The following is a 15,802-nucleotide window of genomic DNA, read 5'->3' as shown; positions in this document are numbered from 1 at the left end:
AAATTTTCAAGATTATCAAATAAGAGGCCAAAAATTCCATATAAAACATTCACCTTCCATTTTCAGTAATCATAATAATCACGATAGTCTTTAAAGAAAGTAGTAAGGTTTCATGAGCAGATTCTCAGGGGACTTAATCAACAATGCAGCATTTATGTACATTTTTAGATAAATTACACATTGGATAAATTTGAGTGTCACTTTCCTCTCCTCTATAAAAAGGGATTGGGGTTTGTGTCTGCCACATCATCATGACAATCATATCCTCCTTAACTTACAGAGGATCAAATGAGACCCACACATGGAAAAGTATTATTATTATCAGTTGATAGACTAGAAAGGACAAAATTATAGGCAATTCATCAGCTATATACTCAGGCAAAAAAAAATTCTCAACAGATAAATCTTTAAAAATGTTCAGTAATATATAAAGTCTCCTATATTTAGTTTCATAACTGTTATGCTATTATATTACATCTGAAAAGGACATCACACACTACTCAAAAGCTCTTAATTTACTATTTGTGTGCTTTAACTCAGAGTGAAAACCCACATTCTAAAGACCTTCCAACTCCATAATATTTTCTCCAGAATTTAAAAACATCTTTAGTAATTTTGCATACAACAGTACTTAAATCTAATCACTATAGAAAATTATTTCCCAAATAATGTTACTCATTTTCCCAAGTTCACTTTAAAAACATTTTTATTTTCTTAAACACTAAAAATATTTCAATTTAGATTTCATGTAGACTCCAATTCAACAAACATTTATTGAGTGCATACTAGTTGCATAAACAAAGAAATAGCATGTAAATCCCAGGTACTTACATCTTCTAGGTCAGTGCCAAGCAAAGATCGAGAACTTAAATCCAACCTTTGTAGCTCAAGTCGTGCAACTTCAAGCTCAAGGGACAGGTGCTCTGTCTGCTTCCTTTCTGCGGCCAATTTAGCCTCCATCTCCAAAGTCACATTCGTCAGCTTCTGCTGCCACTGTTCATTTTCTGACAAATATTGTTTCCTAAGGCAGGCAAGCCCTTTTCTTTCAGCACTCAGTAACTGTTCAAGCTCCTGAATTTCCTTATTTTTCATAACCCCTTGACTTTTGATTTTTCCTTCCAGATTCTTGAGGGACTGCAAGTGCAAGTGACAAAGTGTCTCAAGTTCTTCAACAGTCTTCACTGGGGCAAAGGGGATCTCTCCCACCATCAGGTTCTCCTCCTGAACACTGCTGCAAGATACTTCATCTACATTTGACTGGCTTGCTGAAACACTCCCTTCCAAATTATTCAAAAGAGACAACTCTCCTGTCTGTTCTAAAAGATCTTTGTAAAAAGAGGATTTTCCAAAGTTGCTAAGACTAGGGCTGTCACAAATCAAGGACCTCTCCTCAGGTCCTAGCTTCATCTCCTTTGCTAGGTCACCTTGAAAGTTTCTCAGATTCATCAACAAGACAGGATTTTCTATCTTTAATGGGTCAGCGCAGGACCGGAGTTCTGACATCTTAGATTTCATTTGACAGATATGATCATGTGAAATTCTCTTTTCCCTTTGTGGAGATGAGAATATGTCCTGCAATTCAGCAAAGTGTATTAGAATTTCTTTGCTAGACAATGGCATGCTCTCACAGGAATTACTATCATCCAAAGGAGTCAAGCACACACATTTCTGCTCATTTTGTTGTTCACCAAATTCACCTTCTGGCATTTCTTTCACTAACTCACATTGAACACCATTTACATTGTTCAATATTTTATCTTCACTTACTAGTTTCTCTGCCTCTTTTGCCATTTTACTAGCTGCTATGGTGCATTCTGATCTTGAATCATTCAGCTCTGATACCAGTTGAGGTTTCCCAACCTCCAACATTTCACATTTTTCCAGTTGAGCTGATTTGTCCATTGCTGTCTGCAAAGAACACTGAAGGTGTGGATTGTCACTGTGACTTGTTGACAGCTCATGGAGCACTGAAATATACTTTCCTTCTGCATCTGCATCACAGTCTTGAAGGCCACTAATTTCTTGTGACTGACTGCCTTGCAAATTTCCAACTTCCATTTCTCTTCTAATTGTCTGTAATTCATGCTGCAGGCACTCTTTCTCCTCCTCACTTTGCTGAAGCTTTAATTCCATATTTCTTATAATAGCCTCTAATTGTACCATTTGTGTGTTATAACCGTCTACGCTGCCTGGAGGAATGTCTTTCAGCTCAAGATCCATTGGAAGCTGAAAACTAGAGTTATTTACCTCGTTCTCTCTAGATTTCATAGAATTCCTAACTAGTTCCAATTCTAGATTTTGATGCTCATGCTTAGGCTTTGTTAACTTCATCAGCCGCTCATTCTCTTGTAGCAAGTCATTAACTTCCTTTTGCATCTTAATTTGTTCTTCCTTTAAGATCATGATTTCTTGCTTTAATCCATCAGCCTCCCCCTTGGAATGGTTTTGGATATCTGTTATCTCAGATCTCAGATTCTGCTCCACCATCTCCAACTCAAGTATCAGTTTCTGGTTTCTTTCTTCAGCAGAAGCCAATTTCGTCAAGATTTCTTGGTGTTCCTTCGTGAATGTGTCCTTCAGCTGTTTCAATTCATCTTTTCTATGTTCACAGGCACTAGTGCATTCATTTAGCAAGGATTCTAATTTAGAGTTCTTTTCTTGTGCTGCTTTGTAGTTTACACTAAGATCTTCAAATCTATTTTCAGTTTCTTCACATCTTTGCAATAAAATAAGTCTTTCTTGCTGGTACTGAGCAGCTAACTCTGAAAGGCTTTTCTCTCTTTCCTCTAAACAGTTTGAAAAACTCTCACTTTTTTGGAATAAGAATATCTTCTCTTGATTTAAGGTTGCATTAATTTCCTTGAGAGTTTCATTCTCCTGGGTCAGCACTTCAATTTCTTTTTTATTTAGAGCAATGACAGAACTCATTTCCTTTTTCTCTGAGTTGAGGGTTTCAGATAAAAGCTGTAGCTCCTTTAGAGAGTTTTCAAGTAAATGGTTGCTCTTTTTTAATTCTTCAATCACTGCTTCCTCAGTTTCTAATTTTTCATTCAAAAGTTGCAACTCTCTTTCCTTCTTTGCAAAAGCAACTAAAGTTCCTGCAACAGTCTGATGACAAGAAGTGTCTTCTTGTAACTTACTAACATGCTGACTTTCTTCAGCCACAAAGCTCTGATGCATCTGTTCTGTTTCACTGAGGTTTTCTTCTTTTGCGCCTTTGATTTGCACCAACTCTTCATACTGCTTTTGCAGATCTGAGTTCATCTGCTTTTGAGACTCTAATGAAAATTCAAGTGAAACAACCTCATTTTCTAAAATATGTGAATTTTTCAGACTTTGGTCTGCTTGTAATTGGCATTCACCCCTTTCAGAAGGCATGCTTCTTTGTTCTCCCATTACATTTTCAAAGGACTTATTCACTGCAGGCTGCTGTTCTAATGCCAGAAGACTTCTCTGATGGTCCTCATTTGTTGTGAGAGAACAATCTTTGAATTTTAGCAAATCCTGAAGACTCTCATACTCAGCATGCAATCTTTGGTAACACTGGTCTTTGTCCTTTATTTCACTTGAAAATAACTGAAGTTTGTGTTCTAGATCTTCAACTTGCCCTGTAAGCTGAGACATTTTCAAACACATATTTTCTATTTCCTTCTTATGTTTTTGATCAGAGAATTCAGCTTTCTGCTGTAATTCTACATAAGCTTGTTTCTGAGTCTCTATCTCCACAGACTTGCTGTCTATCACATTGTGAAGGTTTCTGATCTCAACATTTAGGTTTTCTCTTTCTATCTCCAGTGTTCTTACTCTCTCATTATACTCGTGACTTTTTATCTGTTGAGTCTTCAGGCAGGTTTCTAAGTGACTGACTTTACTCTGCAAGCTTTCCTTTTCTGATTCCATCTGAGTTAAAAGTTTCTCATGTTCACTTTTCCAACAAGAAATCATGGTTTTCTCTTCTTTCAATTCTTCATATTCTTTCTTTTTTAATTCCAAAGCACTCAATAAAGCTTTGGACTCTTTCTCTAGCTTGCTTAGCTTATCATTCAGTTGTTCAATGTGATGTTCTCTTTTCTTCAAAAGGTCTTGAGAACAATCTCGCTGCTTTTCCAGGTCAGCCAAGGCAAGCTTCAGTTTATCCAAAGTCAAGGAATTTTCCTGCTGATTTATTTTTTCTTGAAGATCTCTTATCACAGTTTCCTGAGAGGCATTCTTGGCTATTAAAAAACAAAAGCAGTCAAAGTTTTAAAGAAATATTTACTCTACTAGAATTCTAAGCTCTCATAAAAAAGAGAAAAGTCCCAAAAAGTAACATCTCCTGAAGACCTATAAAATCAGCATTATTCCCTGGGTGCTACTGTGATCACCTAATAGTTATTCAAGCTTACAGAGAGCAACAAAAATAGTCACTTTGGGGCCGGTGTTGTGCAGCAGGTTAAGCCACTGCCTGCAACACCAGCATCGCATATGATTGCCAGTTCAAGTCCCAGCTGCTCCACTTCCAACCCAGCTCTCTGCTAATTCATCTGGGAAAGCAGAAGATGGACCAACTACTTGGGCCCCTGCACACCTGTGAGGGACCAGTATGGAACTGCTGGCTCCTGGCTTCAGCCTGGCCTAGCCTTGGCCATTGAAGCCATATGTGCAATGAACCAGTGGATGAAAGACCTTCTTGTGTCTCTGCCTACTCCCCTCCCCTGCCTTTCTAATAAATTTTGTTTTAATAAATTAACAAAATTGGTAACTTTAAGGAAGTAATATATTGTTAATCTTCTTCCTAGGAGCTTAAATGTTATTGTATAAGGCCGGCGCCGTGGCTCAACAGGCTAATCCTCCGCCTTGCGGCGCCAACACACCGGGTTCTAGTCCCGGTCGGGGCACCGATCCTGTCCCGGTTGCCCCTCTTCCAGGCCAGCTCTCTGCTGTGGCCAGGGAGTGCAGTGGAGGATAGCCCAAGTGTTTGGGCTCTGCACCCCATGGGAGACCAGGAGAAGCACCTGGCTCCTGCCATCGGAACAGCGCGGTGCGCCGGCCGCAGCGCGCTACCGCGGCGGCCATTGGAGGGTGAACCAACGGCAAAAGGAAGACCTTTCTCTCTGTCTCTCTCTCTCTCACTGTCCACTCTGCCTGTCAAAAATAAAAAAAAAAGAAAAAAAAATGTTATTGTATAAAATACCAAGGGATTATTTTCTTAAGCACCTGGAACTTTCTTTTCTTTTTCTTTGGTTATGTTTACATTTGTATATTTTTCATTTCTTTGGGAATATTTATTCAAAAAGAGGAAACTAGGACAAGAACATTGCCAAAGTGGGAATACTCTATTTGTCTCTGCAGCAATTCTCTTTAAGATATTTTCTTTCTTCATTTATTTGAAGGCAGAGACAGGTAGACATAGTTCCTATACACTGATTCCCTCCCTCAAATGTCTAGGAGTTGGTAACTTAATTAACCCAGGTCTCCTACATAGATGGCAGAGGCTCAACTACCAGAGCCGTTAGCTGCTACCTGCCAAGGTGAGCAGTAGCAGGAATCAGGAGTGGAGCTTTGACTCCCACCAGGTACTCTAATATGGTATACGAGCATGTTAATCAATAGGCCAAATGCCAGCCCCACTTCTGGAGTAATTCTCATGTCTCAGAAAAGGAAACAGCTCTTCCACCACTTTAGCCAAAAATACATAATACTACATATCAGTAACTAAGTTCTACATTTGAGTATTCTTGAACAGTATCACCCATATCCCACCCTCTCAGAGTAGGGATGCTGTCTGAATATGAGGAACATCTGGAAGTTTCTTCAAGCTCTATGAACACCCTGTTTTCTACCCAATGATTCTCCTCTATCCACAAGACCTTCCCAGTCAGGAACAACTGCAATGTTTTCATTCAACAGTTAGGAGAAGGTTTCATATTCTTCAAGTACGTTAGGGGAGAGTACAACTTGAGAACATCAAGCATAAATGATATAGGTGGTTTGCATGATGATCTCAGATGTCACAATGAGTGGAAAACAATACAGGTTTCTAATCTACTAATCTCAATCCACCACTGAGAGGTGCAAAACTGATGAAACACTGTCACCAGGGCTTCAATCTGCTTCACTTGTGAGGACCTCAAACAAGACACTGGTGACCAATACTTAATAATGTCCCAGCCATTCCTTCAAAGAACTAAAAACTGACATTTCTGTCTGTTGCCATGGAAAAACTGAAAGCTGCCTTAGAGACTAAAATTTTTAAAATAAAGAAATGTGGCACACATTTCACAGGTCAGAGTTAAAAGAAATCCTAGATGTACAAATACTCCAGGTAAGAATATCAATGTAAGATAAAGACATATGGCATAAATAAATAAATATGGGATGACTGGTGGAGTCATCTGGTGCATATAGCGTAATTCTCTGGCTGTAAAGTATGATAATAAAATCATTCAGTCAAGCAAGTCACCAAAAAGCAATGGTCATTAAGAGCTTAGAAAGCACACATTTAATATAAGCTTTTTCCATTATAAGGGAAACAGTAATGAGTAAGATGAGCTGTCTGGATATAACCAACAAACACAATTGAGACCCAAAGAACAGCACTCTCGGGTGAGAGACAGAATGACAATTTAGCTTTGTGTGGAAAATATTTACCCTTCTGGTTTCAAAGTGCTGAAAAACAGACATTTTAGGACTCAATATGTCCCAATTAAAGTATGTCCAACTATCACTCTGGAATCTAAAAAGTAGAAGAGGGAAAACTCTCCACATCAACTTTAAACAACATTATGGGTGAATATGTGGAAAATTTGAAGAAGTTTCTCTAATGTGCTAATGCTACCCATCCTCCTTCACAGGAGTAAAAGCTCATAGTCAACTCTAAAATACTAAGTTTCCATACCTCTGATCTCTTCTGCCCAACTCTGGCTCTGATTTAAACACTCTTTGACCTTCTTGAGCTCTTCCTCCAGGTGGCAGACTTCTCGGGCCCGCAGCTCAGACTGGCTCTTCAGGAGGCCATTTTCCTTCTTCATGTCCTACAACCATATTCACTCCATTACAAACAAAGAAATGCTCACCAATGACGACTTTTGTTTTTTGGGTTTTTTTGTTTGTTTGTTTGTTTGTTTGTTTTTACAGGCAGAGTGGAGAGTGAGAGAGAAAGAGAGAGAGACAGAGAGAAAGGTCTTCCTTTGCCGTTGGTTCACCCTCCAATGGCCGCCGCGGCTGGCAGGCTGCGGCTGGCGCACCGCACTAATCCGAAGGCAGAAGCCAGGTGCTTATCCTGGTCTCCCATGGGGTGCAGGGCCCAAGCACTTGGGCCATCCTCCACTGCACTCCCGGGCCATAGCAGAGAGCTGGCCGGGAAGAGGAACAACCGGGACAGGACAGAATCCAGTGCCCTGACCAGGACTAGAACCTGGTGTGCCAGCGCCGCTAGGCAGAGGATTAGCCCATTGAGCCGCGGTGCTGGCCCACGACTTATGTTTTAACAAGGGTCCCTAGTAGAGTTGTTTATATGTCTAAGGGAGGAATGACACACTTATTTTTTCTTGTTACTGCTCTTATTTTTGAAAGGGAAAGGAAGACAGATATCTCCCATTTGTTGGTTCACTCCTGCAATAGCCAAGGCTGAGCCAGTCCTAAGCCAAGAGCCAAGAAGTCCATCCAGGTCTCCCACATGGGGTGACAGGAACCCAACTATTTGACCTGTGTCTCCCAGGACACATGTTAACAGGAAGCTGAATTAGAAGAAGAGTGTGGCCTTAAATCCTAGCACTATAATATGGGATGCAGGTGTCCCAGTGGGCAATTTAACCACCAAGACAAATGCTTGCCCCTCCCTTTCCTTCTGAATATCTAATTAAGCCAGAGAGTCTTAAATAATGGTATGAATAGAAGTCAAAGCAAAAACACAAAATACAAATCTGACAATAATCCTTTTCCTTCAAAAAATGTATTTCTGTGAATATTCTGGTTGCCCATATGCCTGTTAAAGAGACACAGAAGGAAAAATCCTAACTATAAGATCTTCAACAACAAAAGCTCCAAGTTCCCATCAGATTTGAATGAGCAACCATAAATTTGCAAAAATTTGACATGTTAACAAAAACATTCACATAACAAGATTTTACTTTTTATTGAAAAATCATCTTAAGATTCAGTTATGGGGGCATCATTATGTCCTAAATTATCTTCAATGAATGTTTATCAAGAAAATCTACAATGAGGTGGGTGTTGTGGTACAGAAGGTTAGACTACTGCTTGAGACACTTGCAACCCATACTGGAAGTCCTGGCTACTCTGTACTTCCCCATCCTGCTTCCTCCCAATGCATCTAGGAGGCAGCAGATGATGACCCAAGTGCTTGGGTTCCTGCCACCCAGGTGGGAGATCAGAAGGAGTTCTTGGCTCCTGGCTTTAGCCTGGCCTTAGCTCCAGCTGTTACAAGTATTTGGGGAGTAGCCGGCGCCACAGCTCACTAGGCTAATCCTCTGCCTGCGGCGCTGGTTCTCCGGGTTCTAGTCCCGGTTGGGGCACTGGTTCTGTCCCGGTTGCTCCTCTTCCAGTCAGCTCTCTGCTGTGGCCTGGGAGGACAGTGGAGGATGGCCCAAGTGCTTGGGCCCTGCACCTGCATGGGAGACCAGGAGGAAGCACCTGGCGCCTGGCTTCGGATTGGCGCAGCACGCAGCCATGGTGACTATTTGGGGGGTGAACCAACAGAAGGAAGACCTTTCTCTCTTGTCTCTCACTGTCTAACTCTGCCTGTCAAAAAAAAAAAAAAAAAAAGAATTTGGGGAGTAAACTAGCAGAGGGAAAATCTCTCTCCTCTCTGTCACTCTAATTTTCAAATATTTTTTAATCTACAATGAAATACTAGGAATATGCATTATGAAAATGCAAATACAAAAGTATCTTTGACCTCAAGGTAGGTGCCCTCCAGTGAAGACTGATGTGAAACAGATCATTTAGTAAACACCAGGATATGCTAAATACTAAATAAACATTCAATGTGTTATGGGAAATCAGTGGGTTGGACCACAAAGAAAGAATTAACACTAGATGGGAAATCTGAACTTTCACCGTGCAAACGACTTCTGTGGGTATCTGATTAAGTCCATATCAGGCATCAGTGTTCAATAATAAGGTAACAGAGTTACATATGCAATTCCATTGTATTTTGTAGGGAGATCCGTATATTTTTCTGAATCTTAAAACCAAGCTGTATTAACATGGCAAATAAAAACTTTTGCTTATTAACCACATAAGACTCACATACTAAACATTATAAATATTCTATTCATACTTGAAACTACCATTAATTTTAATCACTGATAAGTAATATCTCAACCTTTATTACACATCCCGCACTGGACCACAGGGAGCTGGCACACATCATTATAAGCAGACAAAACCAAGAGCCTCAGATTCTTGAGGGGAACAAATATTCACAAGGTTAACTATTTTTAAAATTGTGTTTCAAAAATACCACAAATACCTCTCTGAGAAATAGGGAGAATATGTTAAATCTTGAAGAAACAATTAAGACCCATACTCCAAAACCCTACTGCACTGTTAGAAAACAGATGGCCCTGGCAATGTTTGTTGGAAGTCTGCCTTCAATTATCAGTCTGGTTACTACCAGCAGATGGGTACTGATGTAGCAAAGCCAAATTCAAGAAGAGGGAGAATCTGGCTAGTACAACGTACTTGAAAACTTGCTGGCAGCTGCTGTGCTCATGTATATACATTCATTTCATCATTAAAAGAAGACAGAACCTGTTGTAGTTATTATACTTCTCAGCCTCCTGTGTCCTAATCTTGTCTCCCTTCCCCAGCTAAACTGACGTGCTATCAAATTAAGATATCAATCAGAACTAAAGAGCTGCTCCAGCTGATCTTAAGACTGAGTGGCTAATACACAAGTTAGTGTTAAATTCTGCAAGGAATGATCATTAAAGGTACCACAGTGTTATTGATTTAAAATCATCATTAAACTATAGAAACTATAATTTTTTTGTTCAGGCTAAGAATAATCACCTTTCAAATGAGATCACAGATGTGAAAGGAAAACACTTTAAAGTGCTTTGACAAGGGTAAAAAAGCATTAGTAGTATTTCTCCCCCAAATTTAACAGTAGCTACATCTCTATGATCAATGCTAAGAATGGCTGAACAAGGTCAACATAAAAGAGTAACTACAATATAATTATCTGGGTTAACTTAGCATTTTGGATTTTACAACTTAAAAGATACGCTGACCTTAAAAAAAAAAAAAAAAAAAAAAAACTCAAAGCTGGGAAGACACTGTGCAAAACTGGGTACATCTCAATTGACAGGAAGATTTAAAAAAAAAAAAAAAAGGAGAAAAGGGATGAAGGACATCAGAAAGGAGGGGAAATTGATGTTCATGAGTCTATTGGCCTCTATCTACCCATCTCTGTCCATAACTGGGGATATTTAAATGAATAGGAAGCTCAATGGGAAGATTAACATGTCTTTCTCTAGTCTCGTATTAGCTTTGTAAATATTTGCCTCTAACAAAGAAATACTCAGCCAATCCTGGGACGATCCAGCAGGCTTATAATGCCATGGCTATAACCAACCCAAGAATTTTAAAAGGCCAGAATTTAGAAAAAGAACATCTGAAAATGGATGTGCAGGCTTCCATCCATCAACAATTAGTTTTCTGCAAGGCTGCAGCCACTTAAGACTTGATTGGGTAGCTCATTATCAACAATGAGTTAAGCATACAAAGATATATTCTCCTAGGCATCTCCCACATCACATGATTTGCAAAACTGGGCACTACTTTGGAAAAACACATCAAAAATCCCTATAACCACAAGCCAGCATTAGAGCTTAGCAAGTAATTCTACCCAGATCAACTTCTGTTTAGGAGCAGCAAGGGAAGCATCATTTCCTAGGGCCAGACAAAACAAATTTCAGTTACTATGTGGCATTTCAGGATTCCATCCATGAATATAGCTTAATATGTCCCTTGCTGGGGAGAAGTCTATATGTGTGAACAAGGGTAGGATGCAAAGGAGGTGTTTTCCCCCTTCTACCTCATCGTTCTTGCTTGCCAAACCAAGCCCCTTAGAGGACCTAGTGTAGCACAGAGTACTATGCTTGGAAAGGTCCCCAAGCAAGTAATCCCTCATCCTGTCCATCAAATGATGGTATCTCCCTGCCAAACCTCAATGCTATGGGGGCTGGCACTTGATGCTGAATGATCAGCTTATCTAGATGCTCCATTCACTTTGATATTAAATGTTAACTTTATCCTTGATTGGACCTCTAAAGCACATTTCCAGTACTGATCATTTCTCACTGTGAGCAGTATATTAGTTTACCCGACACAGACAAGGACAGCTGTCACATTATTTATTCAAATCCTTGTAGGTGTGTGGAACTTTATATTTACTTATATACTATTTCTGTATTAGGCACAGAAAGACAAAAATACTGTATCTGTATTAGGTACAGAAAGATGGAAGGATAGTAGAATGGGCAAAATTTTAAACACAAAACATCTCAAATGTTCCCTGGTCATGACTATCTGTACGTGACAGCAAGCAATGCTTAACATCAAAAGGTCCTAACAGTTACAAAGGCCAAAGCAACAATCAACTTGGGCTCAGCACTTTACACATATTTAATTTAATCATGAACATAGCCTTGGAAAGGAGAGAAAGCATTATTTGTGCCTAAATGCACATTCATGACAGGGAGACTCAGAAACAAAGTCACACAGCAGGCTTGTAGCAGAAGAGCAATGCATTTCAGATTTTGCTCCCTCTAAAACTACTGCCACCATTTTACCACTAAATTAAACCATGACTCTTACCAGGTAAATCATTTATCTAACCCCAATTCAAAATGCAAAAATAAGCCAAACCCTTTGAAATACAGATACTATCCTCAGAAAATGACATATACAAACACAAGCATAAATTAAGAAAAACAATAAATTCATTCCCAGGCCCTAGGTATGCCCATGAATGTCTTTATGTGAAAAGTGAAACTCTGTAGACACTGGAGTTACTGGACAGCCTACAGTTGACCAACCAGACCTTGAGGGGATGAACAGATCTTCAAAAACACCTGCAAGCACCCACTACTGCAACCTGGCCAGGAAACCAGTTTTAAAAGAGTTTGGACCCTCTAAACTAGAGGATTGTCTTACAAAATATTTCCGCCAGGCAGCCACTGGAGTGACAGGAGAGTTCCTGGCTGAAAGGGAGGCTCACAGAGGGAAGAGCTCAGTGCCAGTCTGCCTGTGGAAATGTTAGCAGAAGCATCTGTTGGTTGGTCCTCACTGGCCAAAAGGCAAACATTTGTTTTGCTGAAACAAACACTTCCATTTAAAAAGGTTTGTTGGTGAAACTATCGTCTGATGTGAAGTTTTCTTCCACGAGGGTTATGGAGTCAGAGCCCCTGACTCCAGCAGAACTTTCCCTGTGCAGCCTGCTCAGTAATCACCTCTATGCTACTAACAGATGTGCTAGGTTTCCAAGCAAGCTATGCTCTGCAAAGTGGTGAGGATAAACACACTTAGCCATCCCACACCTTTATTATAAACATCTGCTCTTTATAAAGAAAATATTCTTTAGGAGTCAGCATCTTGGCGAAGCAGATAAAGCTGCCACCTGCAATGTTGGCATCCTATACAGATCTGAGTTGGTGTCCCAGCTGCTCCACTTCCAATCCAGCTCTCTGCTAATGTGCCTGGGAAAGCAGCAAAGGATGGTGCAAGTCCTTGGACCCCTCTGAACCCATGTGGGAGTCTCAAAATAAGCTTCTGGATCCTAGCTTTGATCTGGCCAATCCCGTTGCAGCCATCAGGGAAGTGAACCATTGGATGAAAGATCTCTTTCTCTTGCTCCCTTCCTCTCTGTAACTCCACCTATGAAAATAAATATTTTAAAGATATGTAATTTTTTAAGATTTATTTCTTTTCAAAGGTAGAGTAGCAGAGAGAGAAGGAGAGGGCGAAAGATCTTCCATCTGATGGTTCACTCCCTACATGGCCACAATGCTCAACGCTGTGCCAGGCCAAAGCCAGGAGCCAAGAACCTCATCTGGGTCTCCAATGTGGGTGTCAGGGACCCAAGCACTTGAGCCGTCTTCCACTGCTTTTCCGAAGCCATTAGCAGGGAGTTGGATCAGAAATAGAACAGCTAGGACACAAACCAGCACACACAACACCAACCCAAAATATATGTTTTTTATCTTTCAGTCTAAGAATTGATTATGGCTTAACAAGTTAAGCCGCCGCTTGCAACGCCAGCATTCCATATGGGTGCCAGTTGAAGTTCCGACTGCTCCACTTCCGATTCAGCTCCCTGCTAATGCTATGCTCCTGGGAAAGCAGTGAAGATAGCCCAAGTCCTTTTGCCCCTACAGCCACACAGGAGACCCAGATAAAATTCCTGACTCCTGGCTTCATCCCAGCTGTTGTGGCCAATTTTGGGAGTGAACAAGCAGATGGAAGTTGTCTCTATTTCTCTCCAACTCTTTCAAATAAATAAATACATTTTTTAAAGTTGTATTTATTTATTTGAAGGCAGAGTTACAGAGAGAGAGAGAGAGGTCTTCCATCCACTGGCTCACTTCCCAGATGGCTGAAATGGCTGGAACTGCACCAAGCCAAGGCCAAGAACAAGGAGCTCGAGTCGAAGGACTTGTGCCATCCTCCACTGATTTTCCAGGCCACAGGCAGAGAGCTAGATCGGAAAAGGAGCAGTGGTGTCTTGAACTGGCGACCATATAGAATGTCAGCACAGCAGGCGGCGGCTCTACCTGCTACGCCACAGTGCCAGCCCCTGTTTGTCTATTAAATGTTGTTTAATTAAGCCCTTTAATATCAACTCCAGGCCACTAAATAAATGCCGAGAGAAACCAGAGTAAAATACTGTGTATACAATCTTATCAGTGAACCATCTTAGATCCATGCCATTTGGATGCCCTTCTCTGTCATTTTGTGGACAAAAGCAAAATCTCCAAAGACAATGTTACCAGGGCTTGCACATGCTGAACACCAACATTAATGTTCACTGGTGAAGCTAGAGTAATATAATTATAATTACCTGACATTTTATAATAATCTTTAGATTTTAGATTCTCATAACTGTCATTATTTTGCTCATTTAGATCTAAGGCTTTCCGTGGGCTTTTTTTTTTTTTTTTCTAAAGATTTATTTTATTACTTGAAATCAGAGTTACAGAGGTAGAGACAGAGAGAGAGGTCTTCCACCTGCTGGTTCACTACCCAAATGGCTGCAATGGCTGGAGCTGAGCCAATCCAAAGCAGGAGCCAGGAGCTTCTTCTGGGTCTCCCACGTGGGAGCAGGGGCCCAAGAACTTGGGCAAATCTCCCAGGTGAATTAGCAGGGAATTAGATCAGAAGTAGAGGAGCTGGGACTTGAACCAGTTCCCATATTGGATGCTGGCGCCACAGCACTGATCCCTTTTCCACAAGCTTTAATACTGGACAACTCAAAAGCCAACCCTCCATAAAGCATTTTAAATACTCCCATCAATCATGTTGTTTCCACCTGGAAAATTCCTTCTTTTCATTCTTCCATCCTTGCACCTCGCAGGTGGTGTCAAACAATCTTTAAAAAAGTCATGCTTGCCTATAAAAGCTACATGGATATTAGTAATTATATCAGAATGGAAAGTGGAAAAATAAACACATTCTATACCATATATATGTGCAGAACACTTTGTAATACTAACTTTTTTCTGGCAAATGGAAATCTATATAGCCATGGTAAACTACTGGCAAACAGTACAGGAATTCTCCTTTAATTTTCATGCTTGGTGCTGTACAGAGCATTAGAAATATTTGCTGCCCCCGCACTCACCTCACTGCTTCTCCTCAGCTCACTCTCCTGGCTCTGACTCTCCTGCAGCACCTGCTCAGTTCTCAGGAACTTCTGTTTCAACTCGGCCAAATGCTTTTCTAGCTCTTGCTTTACTGATGTTACCTACAATGAAATGGAAAAAACCACAAAGTTTCATTTACATTCTTTACTTTTTAAATAAACAATGACTTGTGACTAATAAAAAGGATATGCAATATAAGAATTGATGCAGGGGCTGGCACTGTGGCACAGGTTAAGCCACTGCCTGCAGTGCCAGCATCCCATATGGGTGCCAGTTCCAGTCCCAGGTGTTCCACTTTCGATACAACTTCCTGCTAATGTGCCTAGGAAAGCAGCCAAAGATGGCCCAAGTCCTTGGGCCCCTGCACCCACATGGGAAACTGGGAAGAAGCTCCTGGCTTCAGCCTGGCCCAAGCCCAGTCATTGGGCCCACTAGGGAGTGAACCAGTGGATGGAAGATTTATCTAATTCTGCCTTTCAAATAAATAAATAAATCAGCAGATGGGAGCTTGCTTTCTCTCTTTCCCTGTGCTCTGAAAAAAAAAAGGAAGGAAAGGGAAGGGAAAGGAAAGCAAAGGGAGTGGAAGGAGAGAAAGGAAGAAAAGAAACAGAAAGGGAGAAACAGAAGAGAAGGCAACGTTGTAGTGCAGTGGGTTAAGTCGCCAACTGCAATGCCCATATGAAATCAATTCTTACCCAGCCTGCTCCACTTCCAATCCAGCTCCCTGATAATGTGGCTTGGAAAGCAGCAAATAATGACCCAAGTGCTTAGGCTCCTGCTACTCACATGGGAGACCCAGATGGAGTTCCAGGCTCTGGATCAGCCTGGCTCAGCCCAGGCCATTATGGCCTTTTGGAGGATTGAACCAGCTGATTTAAGATTTCTGCTCTCCCTCTCTCTGTTAACTGCCTTTCGAATAAATCTTTAAAGGC

The 15,802-nt window shown here is 40.8% G+C and overlaps 1 protein-coding gene across 1 annotated transcript in view; it reads right to left on the bottom strand.

The window, feature by feature from the left end:
• CENPF (centromere protein F) overlaps nucleotides 1-15,802 on the bottom strand; it is a 65,971-nt gene that overhangs the window by 18,467 nt on the left and 31,702 nt on the right. Inside the window, exons 10-12 of the mRNA XM_062210345.1 lie at nucleotides 14,849-14,971; nucleotides 6,878-7,013; nucleotides 832-4,214 (exon numbers count right to left, since the gene is read on the bottom strand). Coding sequence (XP_062066329.1) covers nucleotides 832-4,214; nucleotides 6,878-7,013; nucleotides 14,849-14,971 — 3,642 coding nt within the window. The remainder of the gene's footprint in view (nucleotides 1-831; nucleotides 4,215-6,877; nucleotides 7,014-14,848; nucleotides 14,972-15,802) is intronic.

This window comes from Lepus europaeus, chromosome 14 (assembly GCF_033115175.1).
Source record: "Lepus europaeus isolate LE1 chromosome 14, mLepTim1.pri, whole genome shotgun sequence".
Lineage (NCBI taxonomy): Eukaryota > Metazoa > Chordata > Mammalia > Lagomorpha > Leporidae > Lepus > Lepus europaeus.
This window is presented reverse-complemented; position numbering and strand designations above follow the sequence as displayed.